Below are 27,771 nucleotides of genomic sequence, written 5' to 3'. Positions count from 1 at the left end.
TGTGAGGTGTGCATGAGGAGAGGGTGGTGGGAAGTTCTGTTGCACAAGTGTAAAATCCTTGCACTCTCAGAACAAGTTTGGATCCCACCGAGTGCAACAGAAAGGGATCTGGGAAGCTTGAGTTTGAACCTCACTGTGTTCACAGTATAAAGGTAAAGGTAAAGGTACCCCTGCCCGTACGGGCCAGTCTTGACAGACTCTGGGGTTGTGCGCCCATCTCACTTAAGAGGCCAGGGGCCAGCGCTGTCCGGAGACACTTCCGGGTCACGTGGCCAGCGTGACATCGCTGCTCTGGCCAGAGCCAGAGCCAGAGCCAGAGCCGCACACGGAAACGCCGTTTACCTTCCCGCTGGTAAGCGGTCCCTATTTATCTACTTGCACCCGGAGGTGCTTTCGAACTGCTAGGTTGGCAGGCGCTGGGACCGAGTAGCGGGAGCGCACCCCGCCGCAGGGATTCGAACCGCCGACCTTTCGATCGGCAAGCCCTAGGCGCTGAGGCTTTAACCCACAGCGCCACCTGCGTCCCCTTTATGTTCACAGTATAAATGGTGTCTATTGGTGTAAGAGTCTTGTCAAAGGGCAGCAGAAATAGCAAGGATTGCACATCAGAAAGGGATGCTGGAGAGGGTAGGACTAACTTGAAGAGACACAAAATCTCACTGCTAGGTTTAGTAGACCTTTCAGGAACCACCACTTTAGAAGACAGCTGTGCACAAGGCTGGAATACAGAAACCCCAACATTATTTGCATCAAGTAATTCTGAGCATTGTGGATTTCTGGAGCGCCTTTGTTGGAAATTTCTGTTGACGTGCTGGCTTCCATAAGCATTGTCAATGTTCAGGATTCCATGTGAGCATAGGAAAAGATCCCTGCCCTTTGTGGACAGCAGTCAAGAGACAGAAACTACACCTGATGTGTTATCACAGGTAGTTATTGGGCTGAAGTTTATTTGTTTATATTTACCTGAAGCAGGCACTTAGGCTGCAATCTTGTGTAGAGGAGAAGAGAGGCACCTCAGTCCTTCTTAGGGTCGTACCCCCTTATTCCAGAGCAGCCTTTTTTTTAGGCATAGGTTTGACATTATTTTCATAGTCATTCATTCATTATTTCTAAAACTTTCTCCCCTTAAGTGTGTATAGAACTGGACAGCCTTAGAATACGTGCACATTACCATTTATTCTGCTTCCAGTGCATTCCTACCACTGGTGCTTGAAGCCAAGTACACATGACATTAGCCACAGTCTATCTGTATCTTGTATTTTCTCGAGAAATACTCCTGTTCACTGTGTTTTCCCTGATTTGAAAACACGTCGTGGTTAAGCTGAGGTGCATACAGTTCAGACAGCAGTTTCACATGCACAAATTACAGCTTCCTAGAATAGGAGCGTGGACGCAGGTGGCGCTGTAGGTTAAAGCCTCAGCGCCTAGGACTTGCCGATCGAAAGGTCGGCGGTTCAAATCCCTGCGGCGGGGTGCGCTCCCGCTGCTCGGTCCCAGCGCCTGCCAACCTAGCAGTTCGAAAGCACCTCCGGGTGCAAGTAGATAAATAGGGACCGCTTACCAGCGGGAAGGTAAACGGCGTTTCCGTGTGCGGCTCTGGCACGCCAGAGCAGCGATGTCACGCTGGCCACGTGACCCGGAAGTGTCTCCGGACAGCGCTGGCCCCTGGCCTCTTAAGTGAGATGGGCGCACAACCCCAGAGTCTGTCAAGACTGGCCCGTACGGGCAGGGGTACCTTTACCTTTACCTTTTAGAATAGGAGCTTGGGAAGTTCCAGGTACAGAGGGGGAAATCATGCAATGCCCATGGGGTGTGTAGAGCAATCTGGTGTGTAGAGCTAGTGTGGCTTGAAACATAGGTGGTGAAACAACATTGCTGTATTTTAAGTCTCTGATGTGCACATACCCTTAGAGACTTGCTTTCAGTGCTTCCAGCTGCTGCTACTTCATCATCATCTGAGTTACTGTTTATTGACATGTTGAAGTCACCTTGAAAATATTTTATTGAAAGGTAGGGTGAAAGCATTTTTTAATAAATAATATCCGATAAGTAAAATAATGGCTCTCATGCATCACATGAGATATGGTTGAACAGCTGCTTTGCAGCCTCAGTTCCACTAATAAAATGGGAATGGATGTTGGCCACATTTTGCAGTAGAGATCCTTTCTGATCCCAATAGCAAATGTTCTACAGTGTTCTGTAGTTGGTTTGTATTAAGTATTTTTGCACATTTCTTCCCTCCCAAGGAGGATCAACTTTGCTGCAGATATTCTGACATGAATCTAAGGTGGCCAAATGATACAGCTGTTAATATATATTATGATATGTTGAGTCATTTAGCGAAATCTTCAAGAAAGGTGTTTAGTTGTCAAATTTGTAATACAGCTGCATGTAACATTTATCTGACATGCAATGGCGTTATGGGGTGGTCTTTGCATGCGTGGATGCATAACTCTTCCTCCTAAAACATCTGTGGCTTGGCACTTTCGTCCTCACCAGGTTCTAGAACAATATTGAAGCCCTGTCTGGAGGAGGGTGGGGTAGAACAATAGCAAGGTAAAAGTTAAGCTTTCGTTCTTCCTGCTGTTACAGTTGCTACATCCCAAGAAAACTTAGGAGCTGATAAGCAGACACCAGTCTGGCTGAGGTTATCCAACCCTGCAGTTTGAACAAAAACATGTACAGTGGTACCTTGGGTTACATACGCTTCAGGTTACATACACTTCAGGTTACAAACTCCTCTAACCCAGAAATAGTACCTCGGGTTAAGAACTTTGCTTCAGGATGAGAACAGAAATTGTGCTCCGGCGGTGCGGCGGCAGCAGGAGGCCCCATTAGCTAAAGTGGTGCTTCAGGTTAAGAACAGTTTCAGGTTAAGAACGGACCTCCGGAACGAATTAAGTACTTAACCTGAGGTACCACTGTAGTCCCAATATCTGTTTACTGAATATTCTGGTTTCAGTTGAAAACTGTCCTTGCAAGACTTTTTGTTTAAGTCAGACACACGCATGCACCCCCCCCCCGCCCATTTCTTTAAATTTGCATGCATGCTTATATGGCAGTGTTTCTAGTTGCTTCCCCCCATAGGTCAGTTTTTTGTATGCAATTGTAACAGTGGCTCAGTAAACTCTTTCGTGGCACCCCATACTGAACACTTCTTGTGTTCCACAGGTGGGCTGAAGCTGAGCCAAGGGCTTGTCCCAAAGCTTTTCTTTTTTAAAAATGATAATCAGAGTTCCTGATAAAGAGAATGTCTTTGAACTTGTATAGATTGCTTTTCCTAAGAACTAAGATACACTTATCCTAAAAACCTTTCCAGATGATCAGTTTGTAATAATAAACACTGTTTCTGCCAATTTGTCACGTAGGAATGATCTCTGCTTTCAAAGGAATTCAAGGACATTGCATTATCCCACTACTTAAAATGGCTTTATTGCTGGGAAACTGCAGTCTTTTCCCCACCAGCAAGAGGAGCCAATGCAATGTGCTTTTTTAAATGCACATCACAGGAATGGTTTGATTAGTGCCATTGATGTGACGGAGCGACAACTTGGTTTCCATTTAGCAGCTTCACACCTCACAGAAAGCCTTTAGACTTTTCCTCGAGCCTTCAGGTGGACTTATTGCAGAGGTAAACATAACAAACTTTACCAACCCCACCTTACAAGCTCCAAATGGTGAACCTGGAGGCTATGGGTGTGTGTTGCTGCTGCTTCCACTGTGTAGCTTTGAGAGCTGCAGCGCATGGGAGCTGTTCTAGCATGCCAAGGAAGGGTGTTTCTAGAGGAAAAGAAGGCTCAGACACTAAAGGTTGTATTCAACTTACTTTTACTCAGAGTAGGCCCATTGAAACTAATGGACCTAAGTTAGCCATGACCATTTATTTCAACTTCTCAGTAAAAATTAGTTGAATATATAACCCTAGCTTACAGAAGGCTGAAAACAATACATGTCAGGAGTAAACAGCAGTAGGGAGAGGCAGTTCCTTTGGTGTTAGTTTGCTCTGACTTACAGGATCAGTGAAAGCTGCCTTACTCAAAGTCAAGACTTTTGGCCTCTCTAGCTCAGTAGCGTCAATTCTGACTGGCAGCAGCTCTCCAGGGTTTCAGACAGGAAATTTCCCACTACCTGGAGATGTCAGAGATAGAATCAGAGCCAATTTGCCTGTGAAGCATGTGGTTTCAATGATCAATAGATCTCCCCCAATGGCTCACTATGCTTAGAACATGCCTACAATAAATGCAGGTGTGAGGAATGAGGATGTTGCTTTTTCACATAAGTCACAGTGCTGGAACTAAAAACAGCTTGTGGTTAGAATGCTTGCAACTGGGACTAGTGGTCAGGTTTGCCTCTGTCACTTGTGTCAGTATGTAAATGCATAGAAACATAGACCAAATAAGGAATACAGTAAACAGAAGTGGTGGTTGTCGAAATCTGAGGAATGGGAGATGTCAACGAGGACAGGAATGTTAGTAGGTAAATTAGGGGGTTGTGATAGGCTGAAAACCTTTTAGGACCCAGCTAATGGGGAGACAAGGAAGGGAAGTTGCGCTTTGGGTATAGGGAATATAAGCTTATGCTTTGTCAGTTTTGGGTGTTCCTACTTTGGACACCCGCTCTTGCAAGAACGTATGTATTCAATAAACTCTTTGCTGCTTCACCAATTTTGTTCAGATTGTATTTTAAGGAGCAGGATTAAGGGTCTTAGGACCCACTTCTTACATTTTACAGCAGGTGAGGTCTCTTTCCAGAGGGTTACCTTCATCATGGAGAGCATGGCATCAAGTTGATAATCTGGAACAGACTTGGAGGGGTAGCAGGGCAGAGAGGAACTTTGCCACAGCATCTTAGCAAATTGCTATTAGTTTCATACTCACTGTGGGCATGCAATGAAAATAGCCAGAGTTGTGCCCAAGATTTAAAAGCAGGTTAAACCATAACAAAAGGTGGTATTCAACTAAGTTTTATTCCAGGTAGACTTAACATATGGATCTAAGAAATGTTCCTTTCAGTGGGTGCACTGAGAGTTGAATACCACCCCAATATGAAAACTAGGAACAGCTAGTCAGCCGCAAGAAAGCAGCTGTATCTGACTATAAAGCGTCTCCTCCAGGAGACTCAATAGCAGCAGCAGTTCTGACTCATTTTGAGGGCAGTGAGGGAGTTGTCAGAGGATATATGATAAAGCTCAGCAGAACGATCTCTCACAAACAGCATCATTTTTCAGAAGAGGGGTGTGGAAAGGAAAGCAATCCAGAGCATGCCCTTCTGAGCCTTTACAAAATCTCCACACTTTTTATTTTTACTTCTGTTTTGATAAGCACAGAGGCAAGAATGTTGACCTGTAAGTATTTTTTTAATATAAAAAAACATGCCAAGCTTTCTTCTCTTTGCTCAAAGCAATTTACAAAATCAATATAATAAAACCAAGTATGAAAAAAACAAATTTAAAAAGTCAACTCCACCCCAAGTCAAGGAGCAGCTAAGTTAATACGGAGAACTGACAGCAGCAGAGGACTGATTATTCAATCTTAGGCATAGCTGGGGCTTACTCAAAGGCAAGTGTGCAGAGGATTGCAATCAATGGGGCACTTTTTAAGACTAGGGACAGGGAGAGTTTTGGTTTGGAATCTTTTCAGATTCCAAAGACTGTAGGGTTGAATACTGGTAGACATGCCTAGGGAACTCATTCCATAACCGGCCCCATTAGTAAGGAGCTTCTGTGCCAACAGTGCTGAGATTTAATCTTCAAAGGCATTTTGTTGATGTTAACATATATGGGGGAGAGACTAGCTGAGGTATAAAGGCCTACACCATTCACATATTCAAACCAGTAGCATGAACTGTCTCTGGATAGAATCAAGGTAGTGCAGAAGAAGACTTGAGAGGCTGCATTCTGACCATCTGAAGCCTCCCCTTGGAGCACTTTGCAGTACATAGTTCCCAGTATGCACCACCTTTCTTGTGCTTTTAGGCCTAAGCTTTTACACTGTCTTTTTCCATAGATGGCCATCAACTTGGGATTGTTTTAAAAGGGGGTTGCAGACAAATTAAATCTGCTAGTCTTGATACTTCTGAATATTAGTTGCTGGGAATGTAAAAAAATGAAAGGTTTCTGGGAAATGATTTATAACGAATTGAAAAAAATGTTGAAATATACCTTTGTTAAAAAACTAGAAACTTTTCTGTTAGGAATACTAGGAAATGACATAAAAAAGAAGGATGAGAAGTTGTTTTTATATGCAGTAACAGCGGCAAGAATTTTGGTGGCACAGAAATGGAAACAGGAAGAAATCCCAACGAAAGAAGAATGGAGAATGAAGTTGATGGAATACGCAGAATTAGACAAGCTAACGGGGAGAATTCGGAACCGGCGAGACCAGAGATTTACCGAGGACTGGGATAAATTTACAGAGTATATTAAGAATATATGTGAAGGTCAATTAACGTTTGTAGGTTTTCAAGAAGCTCTGGGATAATAATGGAAAGAAATATTGTTTTATAATAATTGTTAAGATTAATTTGGTTAAAAAAACAAAACAATATAGATGCAAGAAATGTGAATAATTGTGAAAACATGAAAATTTCCAGATAGACTGAAGGAAGTCTGAAAGTGGAAAGATTAGATTTGGATGTATAATTCAAATGGAATGTTTTTTCCCCTTTATTATTTATTGTTAAATTTGAAATTTTTATAATTTTTTTTTTAAAAAGAGTATTAGTTGCTGGGAATCATTAGCAGGAGAATGCTGTTGCTGTCATGTTCTGCTTGTGGACTTCCTCCCCGAAGTCTGGTTGGCCACTGTGTGGGAACAGTGCTCTTATGTCCAATTTTTAGACGTCAGCCAGCTATGTTAACAGAAATGACTATGAGTACAGTGGTACCTTGGTTTACGAACTTAATCCGTTCTGGAAGTCCTTTCATAAACCAAAGCGCTCTTAAACCAAGGCGTGCTTTCCCATAGCAGTGGGGGACTCAATTTACAAATGGAACACACTCGACAGGAAGTGGGATATGTTCTGCTTCCAAGGGCAAACTTAACAAACCAAAACACCTACTTCCGGGTTTGCAGCGTTCTTAATTCAAGTTGTTCATAAACTAAGCTGTTCTTAAACCAAGGTACCACTGTATGTGACTCTATGAGTTAAAAGTATAGCAACAACACCCCTAGCATTCTCCCCTCCACCTGTGTTACAAATTCTTCTACCAGTTAGAATGGAAGGCAGATTAAACACCAGCAGCAATTTTTTTTTTTAAAAAAAATGTTTTTATATTCCAAAGTTCAGTTACACAGGTAAGAAAGCTTATACAAATCAACAGCATCTTTGTCATTAGAATGGTGAAAATGGCAGCATTATTGCAATTACACAGTTTGGTACCTATGTCACTAACATGCACACTGACATTTAAAGGGGGCAAATGAGCTCTGGCACCAGCTTATATCTGTAGAAACTATTTGGTGCTTCTTCCTGTTTCATAAGCTCCTTCTCCTCAGTAGAGTCCAAATTATGCGCAATGGTTCTCCAACAGCTAGACATAAACATCAGTGTTGATTTGCAGTTTCAAATGTCCTGGCTTTCAAGCCCCAGATGACTGAAACTAAATGGGAGACATAAGGGCAATCCACACAAGTCTCTATCATGGTTTGCATGAAACTGAGCCTATATACAATCAATTCTTTATGACTCTTACAATTATCTGCAGGAAAACTGAATAAGGCACCCCTGCCTGTAATTGCTGGAGGCAGAGATGAGAAGCGAGAGCAAGTAGATGTTACTCAGTATTGAATGGTTCACAGTGCAACTGATTGACTTCAGTAGTTTCTTGCTCAAGTTCTCATTTCACAGAGTTCAAAGGGTCCTAAGACAGTCACAATTATAATACAACATTTAGTGAACTAATATTTACACACTGACATTTCATTGCACGCAACTCAGTAAGGGGCAGCTCCTCCAACAAAGAGAGCTTCTTCACGCGTAGATAGCTGTTGTGATTATGCATAGCCACCTCCTCCTCTTCTTGTGTGTCCATTTTTTAAACAGTCTTTCGTTTTTGCACCAGAAGGAGAGTATCTCCTACCCCTTTGACTTCTGCAAGTGGTGCTTTTGGCATGAGTCAGTCTGGGGGGGAAACTTTATAGTCAGTCTCTTCACTGCACTTGTCATTGCTTTGCCTTTTTCACTATGGTGCCAACTGCAGAGATCACCGTAGTTTTGGAGCCGCTAGCACTAGTTGTGACGGTTACAACAGCTGGCAGTGTTGCAGTGGTAGTGAGAATGGTGGGTTGAGCTATTGTTGTCACAGGAATGGCAGAATCCCACTTGCTTTTCCTCTTCTGTGCATCTGTGTATGTAAAAAAGCGAGCATTAATTTCAGCAGCCCAGATCAGACAAGATGCTTTTTGTCACTATTCCTTGAAGAGCAACCCTTAGATGATGACACTTTCAGCCATTCCATGCTGACAGAACCAACTTACGTGCTCCAAAAAGCATGTTGCACAGCCCTCCTATGACTGTCCCAATTTAGAATTCTGGTAGTAGAATGCATATATCTGAATTATTTCTTCATATCAGTAAGCCCCTATTAGTGAGAGTCTAGTACAGCAGGGAGAAGGATTCTGCTAGTCCAGGGGTGGCCAACTCCTGAGGGACTGCGATCTACTTTCAGAATTAAAACCTGGCAGTGATCTACCCCCCTTTTTAGGGGTTCAGGTTGAAGTTGTTGAGCTTTCTTTAGAGGTGGGAACTGGCCCGTTTTATGCCTGTTTTATTGAGGTATTGGGATGAAAGTTCCGTTTTGGGGGGGTGGCAACATTTAAGGGGGAAGGGGATTAGTGGCTCACCAAAAGAACACTGTGGAAGCATTTTGCCTCACAGCAAAAAGTCCGTCTTCCGTTACAGAGATCAGGAGAAAATACAGGCAGGGGAGAGTGGCCGGAGCTGGGTGCTCTTAGGAAAAAGCACAGGAAAATAAGCCCGCAATCGACTGCAACCTCCTGGGGATCGACCAGTTGATCCCGATCGACCTGTTGGACATCCCTGTACTAGTCTATCCATTTTCCCCTCCTGTTCTGTGCGGGAACTTTTTAAACATGCAGTTTCCTCCACCACCATTCTGAAGTGGGACAGTCTGCATAAAAACACAGATTATGACAGAAGGCAGTCTAAAAGCACTGAAAACCACCAAAGAATTACATCTATTTACTTATGGTATTTCTACCCCACCTCCTGCAAAACAGTCTAAATTATATACTGTTTTGTGTTTTGAAAATCTGTAATACGCCACTGAAAGTGTTCCATCCCTGTTCTACAGGCCCCATAGAAATACAGCTGTCAGTCTCTCTGCCAAAAGTAAATACAGTGCCACTGTCCTATAAGCTAGATCATGCAGAGCATCACAATTCCTATGTAATTAGACCATTTCCACAGTGTGACATAAAATGTAATTTGTTTTTCCAAAATACTTCTATCAGTGTCTATCAGCATGCTTGTTCTGGTAAGAATGCTCAACTTCTGCAGATGGGATTATATAAGATACTTATCCTGTAGTTTTTTGGGGGGCAAACTCTCAGCTGCCAAACATAATTTGCAGTTTATTTGCTCTCTCACAGTAAATGCCAAAAGGAAGAGACATATGATGAATATTCCATGGCTTTTGTGTGTTCCAGAGTTAAGATCCCAGAGTTAAGATGCAAAGTCAGGATGTTTAACTTACCACCACCTGCAGTGCTGGCTGTTGTGGTGGTTGTAGAGGGAGCGTTTGTTGTTCCTTTCTTAGTGCCTGTTACAAACTCAATCTAGAAAAGAAGTGGAAGCAAATCATATTCTGTACTTATGATACCTATTCGTTGGCATTAGAAACATGGCAAAAAAGGGTTTATGAGCAGGACATCTTTGTTGACTGTTGAAGACACACAACTATATAAGTTGTTAGAGATTCAATAAACAAAAACACAGATATAACTAGCTGCTAGTAGTTAATAAAATCTTTGTGTGTGTGTGTGTGTGTGTGTGTGTGTGTGTGTATACACACCCACACACCAGGCAAGGGGACCAACTCCATCTTCAGACTCAGATGGAGCGATTTTGGAGGGACAAATTCTAGTCCTTCTTTAATCCCATAAGATACTTCAAATAACGAGGTTAGAATCTCACGTTCCTTCACTGTACAATTTATGCTTCTGCAATTCATGTCTCTACATGCATGACTTATATGGTCTGCATTACAGATTACAATCTAGCAACCAGAGAAACCACAGTCTAAGCACACGTCTCCAAGTCTATGATCATGGGAGAAAACAATATCACAGAGCTGGGCACTTATTATAGGAAGTAAAACAAAAGGGGCAAACTGAATGACGGAGACAAAGAAGTTAGCCACAGAAATATCTGCTGCCAGGAAACTCTAAACTGCTATGTAAAGGGGTGTGCATGTCTTGCTAACTATTTGGGTAATGTACACAAATTCAGGCCTCTCCTAATTAAGTCTGCTCTGTTTTATGATGGATACCAATGGGGTGGCTCTGGATGAATGCACAGATAAATTGTGAAGTATCGCAAATAATATCTCATGCTCATACTGGTAACCCATATAAAAAGCAAATTTCTGATTTGCTCAGTGTGACTAATAGAAATTTTGTGATTGGGTGGCTAAGCAGTTGGATTAAGTTCAGTAGAAGGAGCACAGATCAAAATAATTTCTCTATATTCTGAAGTTATAATCTGGTACCTTAGTTCGCTCCTTCTTGGCCTTTTCCAGCTTGTCCATTTCAATTTTCTGTGCTTTTGCTGGAAATAGAACCACAGAACAGTGAGCACACTCAATAGATTTAACACCGCAAAGCAATTCTGAATCCCCATTAGAGCTTCCCACGTCAGGAGGATCAACAGGGCAACAACACTTAAGAAGATACTGATAGCATTGATTCTTAAGTGTGTCTGCTTCCCAAAAAAATATTTTCGGTGTAGAGCCCTTTCCAATAAATATTCTCCCCAGGACACAGCCAACAAGCAACTAGTTTCTTCCCATTCAGATAAAAGGGGGGGGGGGGAATGGTATAGATCCCCATATACAGTGCTTTGAGCTCCTTAAAGAAAAGGCACTGTACAGATAAATAGGTTCAATTAAACCATCTCTAAAGCTCCAGAATCATTCACAAACACTAGAGAGGGTATCAAAACAAAAGCTGGATGCAATACCTAGTGCCTCATAATAGGAGTCCTCAGACCACCCATGGGGATCAAACATGTCCTAAAAGAGAAGAGAAAGAAAAGTTATGTAAATATGAATTTTAAGATATACAGTATATCAAGTTGGAAGGCAAAGCTCTTAATTCTGCATTCCAGTTTTGTTTATTTCCTTTTTAAAAAAAAGTCAATATATAAAAGTTCATAGACCTTACAACGTTATCCTAACAGCTAGAATCCAAATGGGAAAGAAAGATGGTGCTAAAGGACAGAGAATGATGGCCAGGGGATTAGCTGTCACAGAACGTTCATCCCTTAAATGCCTTCATCAGGTCATGTACTTTGGCACAACTATGGGGAAGAGTAACTCAGTAACAGTAGAATGTTGAGACCGTACTGAACTCTGTGCAGAGGGTATTTAGCCAGAACTGCATGAGGTGAGAGTGGGGCTGTGTTCACTCGCCCCATCCCCTCTATTGCATCTTCGTCATGGCTAGGATCCTAAATCATGCAAAGTTCCAAACCCACGTGTTTATCTTCAAATACGTATACTAACAGAGCTAGATGATGGGAAGGGACGGGACCAGTGAGTATGGCCCTGCTCTCCCCCTCATCAATTCTAATGGTGTGAGGTATTAAAGACAGGAAACTGCTTGCATTCCATGGACTGTTTCATCCAGTTGTCTAAAAAACCTGGAGAATAGGAACCTATTCTCACAGACGTCAGGAATCCCATCTAACATCCCCTCTCCCCACCCAAGTTATTTGTTCCACTCACCTTGGGGTAATTTGTGCCAAGTTCATCAATCGCACAGAACTGGATCAACTTCTCATAGATGCTGAAATAAACAATCAAAGTACATTATTTTTCAGCGTTGCACATCTTTGTTCATATCTGACTAGGCCCTCCTCTCACTGAAGAGGTTACAAATACGGAAGAGGGCTATATGTAGCTTGTGCAACCCTTTAGATGCAACCAGACAGTCTTACCTTGGGTTGCGGAACTCTTTCTTCCTTTGAATGATATAGTTCATGTCCATGCCCTCTTTTATCTTCCTCTCATACAGCTTTTGTATCTTATCCTAAATAGAAAAGAGTCATAGAATCAATACAAAGCAGTGGCAATATTCCAGAATGCTTCACAGCAAACACACATGTGTTGAAAGAGAAGTTAAATGGCATAATAATTAAATTTCTATACTGCCCTTCATCTGAGGATCACAGGGTTCTTTACTATTTAGAAACACAAAAATACATACCATAGTTAAACAGTAACACAACCCCCCAATTTAAATGGCCATAAATTGTTTAATGAGCCAAAGGCCTGGGAGATGAGGGATTCGCCTAAATGTATTTGCATAAAGACACAAGGTGGGCTTTCCTGCAGAGAGCTTTCCACAAGCATTGCGCCACCGCAGAAAGGGCTCGTTCTCATGTTGCTAGCCTCCAGACCTCTCGTGGATGACGATCACAGGGTCCAGGTTGGTTCATATAGGGAGAAGCAGTGCTTGAGATATTGTGGTCCTGAGCTATTTAAGGCTTTATAGGTCATAACCAGCACTTTGAATTAGGCTGAGAAACTAATTGGCAGCCAATGCAGTTGGGCCAGGATTGGCGTTATATGCTCAAACTATCTTGCCTCGGTAAGCAACCTGGCTGCTGAATTCTGCACTGGCTGAAGCTGATGGAAGGCACTCTGCATCACTGAGGCCACCTGAGCCTCAGGTGACAGCAATGGATCCAGAAGCTGCATATTCACTCATTCAGAGGGAGTGTAATCCCATCAGGAGCAGGGAACCTTCCATCCATCCGGTTTAGGGAACTGCCCACTGACAGTGCCCTAGCTCAAAGGCAGAGGAGGACCAGATTCCCACTAAGTCTCATGCCCATTTCAGTTCTCCATACCACATTGTACACCATTCCAGAAGGCTCCTTGACCTTCATAAGTGGATTTTCAGGGGGGTTGGGTGGGGCTTGAGGTAAGAAGGCAAAGGTAGGAAGGCCTTGCTCAGCGGTGAGCAAGAATATGCAAATTCAATATTTTTTTGCAAGGCTGGCTGAAACAAAAAGGTGGTTAAGAACACCAGCAACCTTTGTGGAATTTTGAGTTACAGTCAAAACCTCAACAAGATACAATATATGACATGGGTTACAGAAATAGTATTTGAAAAATGAAAAATTAAGCTGACCTGTAAGTGGTTGGAACATCTGCCAGGGGGTTCTGGAGGAATTTTGATCTCATCAGGAGACATGTTTCTTACTCGCTCAGAGAAGGAAGCTAGAAATAGAAAGGAGGCCATTAGAATAGCAAAGAGCATTAAAGAGATTTAAGCATGTTAACTTCCTGTACTTCTGATCTTAAAAAGAAACAATCCCCTTTTTGTCAGTGGTTTCTGAAGACCGAGAAGCAAGTGCATTGGCAGACATGCAGGAAACTTGAAGCTCAATGCTTCTATCTTTAACGCAATTCTTCAGCTTTAATTTTTTTGGGAAAGTGTTTTTCATATTTACTATCTTATTTTATTAGTATTGGTTTAGATCAGGGTGACAACTGGTTCATATGCAAGGCACAGTACCTAATAAGAGCAACACAATAACTGCTGATTATTCTTAAAGCAAATTGCTAGCCACAGACAATTATTGTTTAAACTTTCTTATTGCCCTGGGAATAAGACATCTTCTCCAAGAGCTACTTTCAACTACAAATGCATCAAGTAATTCCTGTCAATTCAGTTTAAGAACCACAACCGGGAGCATCGTGAAGTGTGATCAGTGCCTCTTGCCAGTTAAATATTTCACCCAACATTGATGACCAAGAATTTTGGCATTGCAATTATTTCCAAAATCTGCATCTCAAAATATGATGGTTCTAAAATTATGTGGGCAAATCAGTTTTTAAAAGGGGTAAGTGAAAGCCTGAAGTTTATCAAAGAACTGAATGCAGCAGAGAATTGTTTAGAGAGAACTGGAACAAGATACAGGTCAAATGCTGAACATTTCTTGTTTAAAATGTATCACAACTGCCAAAATAGGGGCATAACCTGACCAACATGCAGCAGCGTCCAGGTTTTGTTCTTGGGCTGTTGGTGATAGAGAGAATTAAGACACAATGTTTCTACAAGTACAGGAAAAAGGCTGCTCTTCAAAAGGACATTATTCCAAGGCGACACTGTGTACCACACTCTTGTCCCTTTCCTTGGCATCAGGCTCTGCCTTCAGTCTTGGCCTGAAAAGCTCAGACAATATGCCATTTGTGAACAAATACTTTTATTTGAGCTTGAAAACAGGCTGCTACTTAAAAAGTGGGCAGGGTGGGGGCATTCATCATGGAAATCCTTTTTCCACTGCATTTTCCCATTTTTTAAATAATATAATAATAATACGATTAGAACTTTCCTAGTTTTAGGGCAGTAATGTTTACATCACAAACAGCCTGTGTCGGCAGAAAGATTTCCCCAGTAGCAGGCAGGCGTTATAGTTCACAAGCAACTGTATTACACTACTTGCTTCCAGTTAATATTAACTGAAGGACTGACTCTTATGTCCATCAAAGGATGGAGGGGCAAAATATTCTGCTATATTCCTATTACTCTTATCTGCTCTGAACTTTTTGTAGACAGGACGGCTCTACAAACATGAGCATATAGAACTGTCTGAAGACTTAGCCGTGCATCTGCGTCTAGCTTTTTACCACTGGTGTCTTGTCATGTTTGTATCCACCGTAATCAAAGGCAAACAAACACCTGGGCCTCAGTTTAAAATTATAATTCTGCCTTCAGAATTCTGCAATTTGGGCATCTCCCATGCCCTCCTCTACAGCACCATGCTCTTCCATTAGGATGCTATTTAGGGTTAAGTTCGCTAGCAGTCACAAGTAACAAAGAAATGTCCTTTGGCATTTCCAGAGAATGTGCTTCTGTGAAGAACAGAAATCTTGCCAACATCCCCAGAGGAACACAGTTTGGTTCCAGAGCCCCTTGACAACAAGCTACGGACTTGTTATAGGTTACAAAGCCAGTGATGTGAGGGGTGTGTTCATTTCTAATTAAGAATGTCTCAAGTACCAAGTGGTGGTACCACCGATGTTTCATTACAACAGAGACCAGACATCTGAGGGAAAAGGTGATTTTTAAAAAGACTTTAATGAAGTCAGATACCCAAACCTCATGTGCAATTTAAAGCTAGCTAGGTATTAGGCTTTTGTGTTTTCTTGAAGGTCCTTGTTAGGCAGGAAACGGATTTAATACTGTTCTACAGAAGACACTGACAGGAGCTCAGGGAATGGCAAACAGTGCCAGAAGTGGCATGCTAGAGAGATGGCATTTACAATTAGGCAGCAAATACTGTTAGTTTCATCTATATATGTTTTCCTCTAATAATTTGGTTTGGGATTTTATTGCATCCTTGCACATGCTTTCTAAATAAATCTAATCTGTTTAATGAGCTTCTTTGGTAGCGAATAGTTTAATATTTTAACACCTGAATATTGGTCGCTCTCCTATGATTGACTACTCCAGAGCTCAGTGTGCAAGGGAATCAAGAAGGATTCTCTTGAGACTTAGCTTCTTATATGGCTGAAGGTTTGTTTCAGAATTCAGTCTTGTGCACTTTTCACTATCCCCCTCCCCATTCTCAGCCTCGCTCTTTTCTGTTGTAAGATTATGTGCCACCTTCTCTCTGCATGCCAATCTGCACCCAAGAGGAAATGGCAATAGACATGTGCGTCAGGCGCTTCTTATGATAACAGCAACAAAAGTTAACAAGTAGCCATAAAAAGTGCCCCAAGGGAGCCCCTATACAATCTCCTGAGTGACACAGAAAGATAACCAAGAACCAATTGTTTATCAATGTACTGAAATCAAGGAGGTAGTCTCAGGAATAAAGTTTGTTACACAATTTAAACAGTGTGAAATGCACAACATTGGAGTGTATAACACCTGCTGCCTTCACCTTAATTCCGCAATAAATGGAAATGTATAGATGTTGCCAGAGCGCACTTTCAGACATTTCGTGCATTCTACACCCTGTCATTTCCCCCAAAGATCAAATCCACTTTTGTGCCAGTCAGGTGTGGTGACCTGACATTGGTTGTACCGTTTGACTGGGTGTGTGCGCCTGCTGGCTTCCAGCCTAAGGCGTACTGCAAGGGGAATGCAGGAAGCTGAATATCAGCATGATTCACCATTATAGGCACACCCAACCTCTGGCTTGCGAAGTAAATAATTATTCATACCTTGAAGCTATGGTTTGACTAAGCACTTGGCTAAGGCAATGGAAGCCACAGGGAACATATACCAATAAGCTGGGGCTAAAACTACAACTGGAATTGTATTGCTAGAATACAAGCCATATATATAAAGTACCAGATCTGCCCATTTGGCTTTTTACCCGCAAATCGGACAGGCATCCTTCTCCTTTCATAGTAATCTACTGGCCACTTCAAGGGTTTCTATAGTACTACATCACCTTCCGGTTCTTTCATCTTATGACCAGCCAAAAACTTTTATTGTCTTACTTCCCTGTCCATCAACAGGGCCAGGTTTTTCTCTCAATTCAAAAAGATTTACAGTTCCTCTTTGCTGCCTCACAAAACACGAACATTTTCTTGGAATGCTTGTGCCTTTAAAATCCTTCCTCAAAATACAGCCTTTAATGCCTCTTGAAAGCCAAACCATGCATGCTGTGAAGACCAGAAGCTTTGCATTGGGGTTGTTACAAACAATTACCCACCATGGGGAATCGTTCCCATTTGATCACATTTAAACTGTCCTAGTGGCCACTTGGCTACCCAAATCCATTACATGTCTAAATGTGTAGCAGGGAGGCTTTTGATACCATTTGTGTCCCTAGCCCATGGTTGTGAAAACCAAAACACAGAACTGGGATTGTACAACTGTCCACAGTTGGCTATTTGACATGCCATGAATATGGATGAAAATCCCCAAAGAGATGACTGACTCCAGCTAAGGTGCTGCAGCAATTTAAGCTGCTGGCTGGTCTTGAGGACAAATGCAGTAGTTCCTTGCTTGATTCTAGGCTGCAAAGGATCCGAACAAGGTCTACAAATTTTAGCTAGTACCTCCAGCATACCAAAACAAGACAAAGATATGTAGTAAGAAATAAGGAAGGAATTAGCTCATCTAATTCTATCATTATGCTTCTCAATTACATTTTTTATCCCAATGGATTTCTGAAGGGAAGAATAATGGAAGAAGTCTCCACAACAATATTGGGGAACTCCTTTAAAGTTTATGCTTTTGCCAACAGGCTACAAGAGGAACTGAACAAAGCTAGTTTTATTAGCCAGGCCAAAGGTTTGGAATTAAGACAGCCGTAAGCTTACCTACTATTACCAGTAATTCACCCCACTCTAAGGGCTATTTTTGATCATGGTCTGGAATACAGTGGTACCTCGGGTTTCAAACGTAATCCATTCCGGAAGATCGTTCGAGTTCTGAAACGTTTGAAAACCGAAAACTCAATACAGAAGCCTCAATATGGAAGCCATGTGGCATTTTCAACTTCTGAAAAGTGTTCGAAAACTGAAGCATTTACTTCCGCGTTTACGGTGCTTGAAAACTGAAACGTTCATCAATGGAGACATTTGAAAACCGAGGTGCCATTGTAGTATTAAATGGATTAAAGTGAAACTGGATTGATACTAGCATACTTTTATTAATTGGTTATAATTAGTTGCCATTAGACTAAGCAGCATCTCCCACCCATAAAGGGGAGGTAACAGCAGGCTGGGGGAACCCCAAGGTTTGCTTAAGTATTTTTAGAATAAACTCTAAGCAGAGATGGACTGATCCCACCCTCAATGCAGTAAGGACTGAGTCTGCTCAGTGGGTATGGAATGCTGACCATTGGGAGTGGGGAAACTGAAGGATGATTATCTTGAAGAGGAGCGCCGCATCACATTTTACTGCAGGTTCACCACTTACGTAGTTATAAATCTTCTAAACGGTATCTGTATAGAACAGCTTTTCTCAACCTTGGGTCCCCATATGTTGCTGAACTACAACTCCCATCACCCCTAGCTAGCAAGGCCAGAGCTCAGGGATGATGGGAGTTGTAGTCCAACAACATCTGGGGACCTAAGGTTGAGAAACACTGGTATAGAGAGATGGTCAACTTTGTTCTTCATTAAATAACACATTCTGCAGTTGATCTTGCATTGAATAATAAACCCTACAAACAAATAGTGTTTTTAAATTATTCTACACATTTACAGCCAGCTGGTGAACTGCAGCCAAGTGTGCAAAATCACCCTGAGACATTCCCCACAATGCTAACCCAAAAGGAAGCATCATTTATTTACTTAAATCCTCTTCAGTCTCAAATGGGATGGGCCAGCTATAACTTCATGCCTGGGAGAGAGGGTGTTCGTTATTTCCTGGCAACTAACAATAGAACTGTAGGGAAGTATATGAGGCATCAATATGCCACTGAGTCATCCAATTTTGAAAGGCCACTACAGTTACTGACTTCTGTTTGTGGGCTCAAGAATGTAGAACAAGATCAGCACATTCTGATCTTTTCTAATCTGATACATTTGCAACTCTTGTATACAAGCTCTAGAGTACTGCGTACATTTTCATATACACTGAAAAACGGCTATACAATTTTGCATATATGCACAGGTCCCGCTTACTAAATACAATGAATTCCCTGGGAATCATTTGTTAAGTGAGCATTTGCATAATGAACCAACAATTTCCATTGATTCCTATGGCAAAATTTGTAATCTGTTCCCGAACAAGGATTTTTGACACCCAAAAGTCAAACCCCCCCCCGAAAAATCTTATCACTCCCCCTCCATTCTTTAGCCAACCAGCAAAAGGCAAACAAAGAAGTAAAAAAATGTTATTTGTTCAGATATCTGAATCTCTGGTGTGTATAGCATGGTTTGGGTACTAATTCCTCATATTTGGATAAGTGAATTTTCACATAGTGAACATTAGTAAAGCAGGACCCGTGTGTAGTGTGAAGAATGAACCACGTGATGCTGTAACTCTAAGACACTGAGACATAATGCTCTAAGACACCTGACTACTTGAAAATTGCTGGGGGTCGTGGGCAACCACCTAATGATTTTTCTGCTAGTTGTAGCAATTGTAATGTGCTGTCCTAAGAGCTATATGATTTTTAATTGCATTTTTACTGACATGCTATGGGACACCTGAATCTCGCACATCAAAGTTTGGGAGTCCCTGCTCTAAGGTACATTTAGTTGCTGAATCAGAAAATTCTTCAAAGAAGCAAGATGCAGCCACTAGTATCAGAACCACAGTTTATACAGGTAGCAATTCCTATGAATGGGAATAAAATGTTAACAGATGTGACCAATTCAATATGTGCCTATACAGATGTACCTTGGTTGTTGAACTTAATCCATTCCGGGAGTCCAAAACGGTTTGAAAACCAAGGTGCTGCTTCCGATTGGCTGCAGGAGCTTCCTGCACTCAATTGGAAGCCACGTCGGACGTTCAGCTTCCAAAAAATGTTTGCAAACCGGAACACTCACTTCCGGGTTTGCGGCGTTCGGGAGCCAAAACATCTGAGTACCAAGGTGTTTGAGAACCAAGGTACGACTGTACTATAGAGTGCTGAGCATAAATGAAGTGGCAGGGAAGTTTTTACAAACATTTTCACCCCTTGGGAAATGAGCCTCCTTTAACAAATTTTCAAAGAATGTGAAACTGCTTTGCACTTAAGTAAAGTATTGCAGTACAGAGGATCTGCATACAAAAGCTGAAGCCTTCCCTTTTAGCTGCAGCACTTTCCAAGGGACATGCATACCAAAGCAAAGGTTCCTTGGCCTGACAATGGGGGTGATGGTGCCTTCCCTCTTTCCCCTGCTCCAAAACCTAAGCAGCAGCATACTGGAAAACAATGACTGCAATGGAAGTTTTCCATAAATGTTTCTGCTCTTTTCAAAATGGTAACTTCTGTCAACCTCCCAAAAATCCAGCATATCCCCAATACTGTATCATATGCCAACCAAGAAGAGCAGGAAAGGCAAGGAAACATTGACGAGAACAGGCATGCTAGAGCTTGTTCATACTCACCAACTAGTTCTTGGGGATCTCTCTTCTCCAGTTCTGAAAAGTCCTAAACAAAGAGAAAAGCAAAAGTTGTAAGTACAATAAGCCCTTTAAAACGGGTATGTACTAGCCAATCCTACCCTGCAAATTACAGGTGGGGAACCAGTGGCTCTTCAGATGTTACTGATTTACAAAGTTCTCCCATCATCCCTAACCACTGACCATTTTGACAGGGACCGATGGGAATTAGAGTCCAGGCACATTTCAAAAGTTACAAGCTCCCCACCACTGCTGTGAACATGCTTTAAATACTTACATTATACGAAGACTTTTATAGTATGCATGTGTCACAAAGACACAACTGAAAAACTTTGAGAAGAGCACTATATATTTCGACTGAATTGCAAATATGCTATAACTCAGTTTCAAATTGGATCACATAACAAGGCACATTGGGCTGGTTCACACACACTGTACAACCATGTTTCAATGCTATGTCCATGAGCCAGAGACAGCCTGCCTTGGACCTGCACGCTCCCCCTCTACTCTCTTGAGGGACGGAAGAAGCACCTTCACTAATGTTTCATTTCACTTTCAAAGTATTTTGGCTTATTATGTATGTGCCAACCCAATATCTAGCAACTGTACCTCTCACAGCAATCAATACTTATGATTCCAGAGAACTATTTTTACTCCAAGACAACTGTGGTTAGAGCCCTCATGTCACTATATTGTCAGAAACATGGCTGAAGTTAATACAATGTATACAGTGGTGCCTCGCAAGACGAAGAATCCGTTCCGCGATTCTCTTCGTCTCGCGGTTTTTTCGTCTTGCGAAGCAAGTCCATTGATGGCTTAGTGGCTTTTAGCGGCTTATCGGCTTATTGGATCAGCTGATAAGCGGGTTAGCGCCTTAGAAAAAGGGGGGGTAGTCAGAAAAACTCGCAAGACATTTCGTCTTGCGAAGCAAGCCCATAGGGAAATTCGTTTTGCGAAGTGCCTCCAAAATGGAAAACCCTTTCGTCTAGCGGGTTTTCTGTCTTGCAAGGCGTTCGTCTTGCGGGGCACCACTGTATTCTCAAGTAGGTGGCTGCCCTCACCCAAATCTTCCATCACTGAAATAATGGATGTCCTCCGTTTCTATCCAAAATAGTGACAGAATTATTAGATTGTGGGGGCATGCAGAAAGGACAGAAGTGTGGTTGCATCCGCAGAGGTATCACTGCCAGTGGGAAAACTTGATTGGATACAACTTTATGTGCATATTCTTGTTGGTAAAACACTAATTAGTCAAAACAGTGAATCTGGAAGTGTACTAAGAGGAAAAGGTAGGTTTCAAGATCAATTATCTTAGCTCCTTTAATACAGTCAAAGGGACACCCACAAGAACTGCACCTTCACATTTACATAGAGTGGCAGACCAAGGAGGTCTTGAAAGGGAAGGTTCTATACCCAGGATACTCCTGAGAAATTAAGTCAGGGCAGATTATGAGAAGCCAGAAGCATCAGGATGAGGGATACAAGGCAAACAAAGAGAAAGGGCAAGCATCAAGAAGCACAAGTTCCTATTAAATTAACCTTAGACAAAACGAAGCAGACATTGGGAGCTCCATCCTCTTTTCATTGAGCAAGTCTTTCGTAATTTGCCAAGACTCTGCCTGAATGCCCACAGGTCCTTAAACACTGATGCTATTCATTCAAGTAGACAAATGCTGCCTGCTTGTTGGCTAGCAATGCAACTGTGCCACTATAGTTCCCTTTTCAATTTTAGGTGGGCAAAAGTAATGGCTTTTTGGGAAGCCAAGGTTCAGTTAGCTAGTTTGGAAATGTGCTCTGCCAAATCCAAGATGGCAATGTACACATTTCTAAATGCCCATAGTGTCCCTAGGCCGGCCCTAGGGGATTACGAGTTGGTGTTTTGTTTTGTTTTTTTGGTTTGTTTTTTGTACCACTAGCAACAGTGAAGGGGTTTTTACAGCCCCTTTGCTAAAGAACACTATGTAGCTACAAGAATGCTGAGGTCATAAAACTCTCAAGTCTAGCTTTTTTTGTTTGTTTTTTTGTTTGCAAAAGTGCAGTGAACTGGGCTGCTATTTCTTCCTAAGGCTGAGAAGGCATTCTTCAAAATAGTCTGGCATGTGGAAACTTACGCACAATGAACTGATGAATAATTAGAAGTGCTTTCGCCAAAAGATTTATTTAAATCCAGAACGTAAGAGGAGCCTGCTGGATCAGGCCTGTGGTGCATCTAGTTCAGCATTCCTGTTCTTAAACCAGATGCCTGTGGGAAGTCCAAAAGCAGAACCTGAGCGCAACAGTACTCTCTGCACTTTTGTTGAGTGGCAACTGACATTCAGAGGCATACTGCCTAGGAGAGTGGAGGTAAACATAACCGTTGTAGCTGGTAGGCATGGATAGCCTTATACTCCATGACATTTATATCCAAGTAAAGGAAATGAATATATGATGGAAGAGATGGATTCATAATGATGTTGAACTTTATAGAGGTCATCAAGCTGGGGGGGGGGACTGCATGTCAGAGAGCCATCTGACATCTCCAGGCTGTCTTTGAAATAGGGCTGCAACATGAGTAAAGGTGTTTTAATTAATTAATGGCAAGATTTTAGTTCATTAACACAGAGAACTATTTTTAGTACATATAAACTTTAAGTTAATATTTCTGATGGAAAAATGGAAACTTGTGTCCTGCCTGCACTCTTGCTTTGGGCTTCAATTTGAAGCACTGAAACTATAGGAAAGTATCAAATGTCCAAACAGAGAACTATGCAATATTAGAAAAACAGAGCTACATAAATATTTGTGTGTATGATTTTGGAAAGTTATATGATTTTCCAGTAGACCAACTATAGTTCATAAGTGCCTACAAAGTCTTCAAAATCCTTGTTTTAAAGGAAGACTTTCACCAATGAATGGCACATTATGAGAATCCTGGAAGCTGTAGTTCACCCCTCAGAGGGCTACAATTTGCAGCACCCTTAAACTACAGTTCCCAGGATTCTTTGGGGAAGTCATGTGCTTTGAATGTATGGTTTGTGCGCAGCTGTAGACTTCACGGCCCTGGGGTATATCTGAGGCACTCGTCACAATGAAGTAAACAGGCCCTGCTGAGTAATCAACCATCAAGTGCTCACTTTGCCCAGAGGATATGAATCCTGCTTACTGCAGAGTGAGGTGTGCCCAGTGCTTCATGACTGAACTAGCTCAATGCTGTTTTCATGCCTCTCATTACCACATGGAATCATTTTAGAACATTAAGTAAATCACAGTAAATCAGAGCCATGGTGTCTCTTGTCCTGGAGGTAGTATTTAACCATCAAAACGAGCAGCTAGATACCCTTATGCTCCATGAATCTGTCAAATCCATTTTTAATGCCACCTAAGTTGGTGGTCATTGCTAAATTTTGCAGAAGTAAATTCCATAGTTTAGCTATATGCTGTGTGAAGCGTTACTTCCTGAAACTCCCACTATTAAGCAAATGAGCACCTCTATTATGCTCCCCCTTATTCACCCCTCCCAATGAATTTAAAAGCTCCAAACTTTTCTTCACAGAGAAGTTGTTCCAGGACCCTAGTCACTTTGGTTGCTGTTTCCTGCATTTCTTTCAGTTCTACAATAGCCTTCCTGAGATGTGTGGACCAGAGCTGTACACTGCTTCTCTCTTAAATGAGTGGACAGTCAAATCTAGACCGTTGCAATATATTGTCCAACTCAGAAGCACTTGCAGCAGAAGCAAGTCATGCCTTCATCAAGGCAAGAGTGTTTTTCCTTCTTTTTCACACATGGCTCTAGCAGCTAAGTCTCCTAGGTTTCAAGCCTCATGAAACCTGTATCCCTGGGCCAAATAAGACTATCAAAAATTATGTAATACATGGAACAATAAATGCTATTGTACATAGTGAGTGTGTGGCAGCAGCAGAGATGAATGATCCTATGAATCATGGGATAGCTCTGTCGGTAGAGTATGAGAGTCTTAATCTCAGGGTTGTGGGTTCAAGCCCTACATTGGACAGCAGATTCCTGCATTGCAGAGGGTTGGACTAGATGACCCTTGTGGTCCCTTTCCAACTCTACAGGTCTATAATTCTATGGACTTCACAAGGTGCAGATATTATAATGTGAAATACTTAAACAGCACTTCCCACAGACTTGGCTCAGATTTTTCGGTATAAAGGTTGATCTGTCATATAAAAAGGGAAAGCGCTGCTTTATTCAGAGGTACAAAATATGAGAGGGTATTAGTGCAGAGTAGGACTGAGAATGTCATTAAAATGACTACAGTGAATATCAGAAGAGGAAGGTTTTTAAATTACTACTTTCAAATTTCCAAATTTCTCTGAGATAGAGGTATCACAAACCTAGGGACACAAATGGAACCCACAGCTATACGTGAACACCCTCAGCATAATGAAAGGTCATGCAAATGTTAGGATGTCATCAGTCATCTTTGGATCTCACTTAGGAGCAGTACAGAACAAGACAATCTTTTGTTATTGTAACCTTGAGCTCTGGAATGTTGTGGGTGTCTGATGGGAGAGCGGGTCAAGTTAAATGTATACTTCTAAACAAGCTGTGCTGTCAACCACTCTAACCAAATCAGTTTGCAAATAAAGGCTAGGTTATTTGGCCGCTGGCTACCTTGCATCATCAGGAAAATATCCCAAACAGACAGTAAGAACAGGCAACCTTTTGCACTTTTGTAAACCAAGGTCAATCATGGCACTTCTGTCCTATCTGATAACTGATATGGCATGACAGCAAGGCCAGAGCAATCAATAAAAGCTGCTTTGCACTTTAGATGACAGGACCTTACAGAAACAGTACAGGCTGTACATGCTGCCCAAGATTTCTAGTGGTAGTAGTGACTCATTGCAAGCTTTAGGTCAAACAGATCAAGTTTGAAGTTGTGTGCTCCTACTATATGTTTGCTACTGGAAAGCAACCAAAAAACCTTCTCCAAAATACAAGCAGCTCAATAATGGTCTGGTTCACATTAACACTAAATCATGGTTTAGCACTATCATGACCATAGTCCCAATCCTATCCTCCACTTGCCTCTCCTCTTGAATTATTTTGTTTCACTTCCTGGCTTGTCCCAACATATGAAGCAAAGAGGCAAACTATGGATTATGAATCTGGTTTATTTCAAAACTAACCTGGATTTGTTTTAAACCACTAAACTCTGCTGTGTAGTCAAGGACAAGCCAAGATTCATGGAAAGTGAAGCCAAATGTTGCAGGAGTACAGGAGGAGAGGAGGGTGGGGGCCTGCAGCATTGCTTGGACTCGTTCCAGCTCTTGCACTAAAACATGACCTGGTGTTATGTGCAACCTGGATCATTTCCTTCTTCATAGTCAGCCTTGACTATCTCATCTTTAGGATATTGGAGTTACTGAAAAATGCCACTTGTCACAGAATGGCAGTTTAAGTTTCTCTTTGCAATCATGAGCTATCACAACTTTTAAATGATTCCCAGTAAGTTAAATATTGCCTGCAAGTTCAAGTTATAGAGCATGTGTACAGGACATTTGCATGGTAGTCCATAACAGTAATTCTAGACAAAGGAATTTATTATGCACCTGACAGTACCAAATCTGTAACTAAGCTATTAATTCAAGCTATCACAACATATGAATACTATCAATTCTGAAACACTTAGTTTTTTTCATTTTTAAGCTAGCTATATTTATGAAGCTGAGAAGGCTGAAGGAAGAGGCTTGGACTCAAAACCACATCCTCCAGTGTTTGGGATTTAAACAGCTTTCTCTGCAGAAGGGCTCCCTATAACCAACAATCAGCTGGTTGTTACAGTGAACTCCTTCAAAGGCAAGCTCCAAGCACCAATCAGCTGACTGGCGCTGAAAACATGTCTTCAAAGGATCAGTAGTTACAGCAACTGCTTTGGAACATGGACAGATATCTATCACCTGAAATTATGACAATAGGCGATTGACAAGTGGGTGGTCTCACCAACCTATCAAATGTGGCCCACAGGGAGTTGTACAGCTTTCTGCACTTTCCCACATGAACAGGAGAAACAGGACAGGAGTTCTAGATATGATAATGGCAATATTCATTGTTTACATAGTTCTTTGCTAAATCACCAGGAGATGTTCTTCAGACTATCCAGCAAATTTTCTATTAAAAAGGAAGATATGCTAGCGATAATAAAAAATGTTAAAAAGTATAATCTACATATTCAGAACTTGATTGATTAAAAGGCAACATCTATACAAGATGAGGAACATATATAAAGGCCTGTAAGTAGCTAATGTTCTCAACCTGTCAGACTTCTTGGCTTTAATGTATATGTAAATTGCTTTACATATACAGTGGTGCCTCACAAGATGAAAAGAATCCGTTCCGCGAGTCTCTTCGTCTAGTGGTTTTTTCGTCTTGCGAAGCAAGCCCACTGACGGCTTAGCGGCTTAGCGCTATTAGCGGTTTAGCGGCTTATCGGATAAGCGGCTTAGAAAAAGGGGGGGAAGGGGGGAAACCCGCAGGAACTCGCAAGACATTTTCGTCTTGCGAAGCAAGCCCATAGGAAATTCATTTTGCGAAGCACCTCCAAAACGGAAAACTCTTTCGTCTAGCGAGTTTTCCGTCTTGGGAGGCATTCGTCTTGCGGGGCACCACTGTATATAATTTAATAACAGATTATTACTTTAGAGGAAGGGCAAAAAACCCCAACCCAATCTAGAAATCCACCAGAATTCAGGAAACAAACATGCAAGGTGAGAACTGCATGACAAACTATTTTCATGTATTGAAAATTATATGGCATACATTAACTTCAATACATTGTGCCAATTTCAGTCTGCATGGAGCTGTGGGAGAGTAAAAGCAGGAAGTTTTCCTGTCCAACAATGAGGGTGGGAGGAAAAATACTGGGAGAAGGCCCAAAACAAACCACACTTCCCATGGATGTATCCTGTTTGCCAGCTTCGTGACAAGCCCGTAGGACAAATGCCAAACTTAAGATGAGAAACTATTTTTTTTCTGGGGGGAAATATTAGGAAGCTGAGCAGGTTACATTGTGGATTCTGCTAAAGGTAAAGGGAGAAATTCATGTATACCTCTGTAAATAAACCCCTTTTTCCAGATTCCTGCATGACAACTATATTTATTTTGCAGAGGCGAGAACAAAAAAAATATTATCCCAGCTGCAAACAGGAAGGAACATCAATATATGAAGAGTCAACTCCTCAGATTGTAATCTTTTCGATCTTAACATAACAGAAAGCAGATGTCTTTAATATCGCCTTTTACCTTTAAGCTATATTAACACTGTATAAATCCACTGAACTAGTACGGCAGGCACCCAAACAAACAAGATTTGGCAAACCAGAAGTCAACTGAATCATGAAAGTGTTTTTAAACACACGGGAGTCCTTAAATACCCTAACACTGAATGTCAGGTCCAGTCACCTGTCATCAACTACTAGCTTTTTTCAGGACTTAAGTCTACCCCAAAGTTGTTGAGCTTCAGAGCTGAAAGCAGCTACAGAAATTGTGGCT

The 27,771-nt window shown here is 41.7% G+C and overlaps 1 protein-coding gene across 2 annotated transcripts in view; it reads right to left on the bottom strand.

The window, feature by feature from the left end:
• Positions 1 to 6,722: 6,722 nt before the first annotated feature.
• The window catches only part of SAP30BP (SAP30 binding protein), a 35,340-nt gene continuing 14,291 nt past the window's right edge, over positions 6,723 to 27,771 (bottom strand). The window contains exons 3-10 of one of the 2 annotated variants that reach the window (XM_079966232.1): positions 20,259 to 20,301; positions 13,377 to 13,465; positions 12,178 to 12,269; positions 11,966 to 12,026; positions 11,200 to 11,251; positions 10,730 to 10,788; positions 9,716 to 9,797; positions 6,723 to 8,344 (exon numbers count right to left, since the gene is read on the bottom strand). In XM_079966232.1, the coding sequence (XP_079822358.1) occupies positions 8,163 to 8,344; positions 9,716 to 9,797; positions 10,730 to 10,788; positions 11,200 to 11,251; positions 11,966 to 12,026; positions 12,178 to 12,269; positions 13,377 to 13,465; positions 20,259 to 20,301 (660 nt within the window). In that variant the 3' untranslated portion in view covers positions 6,723 to 8,162. The remainder of the gene's footprint in view (positions 8,345 to 9,715; positions 9,798 to 10,729; positions 10,789 to 11,199; positions 11,252 to 11,965; positions 12,027 to 12,177; positions 12,270 to 13,376; positions 13,466 to 20,258; positions 20,302 to 27,771) is intronic. The other variant, XM_079966231.1, reaches the window with a different exon arrangement.

This window comes from Podarcis cretensis (assembly GCF_951804945.1).
Source record: "Podarcis cretensis genome assembly, chromosome: 2".
Lineage (NCBI taxonomy): Eukaryota > Metazoa > Chordata > Lepidosauria > Squamata > Lacertidae > Podarcis > Podarcis cretensis.
This window is presented reverse-complemented; position numbering and strand designations above follow the sequence as displayed.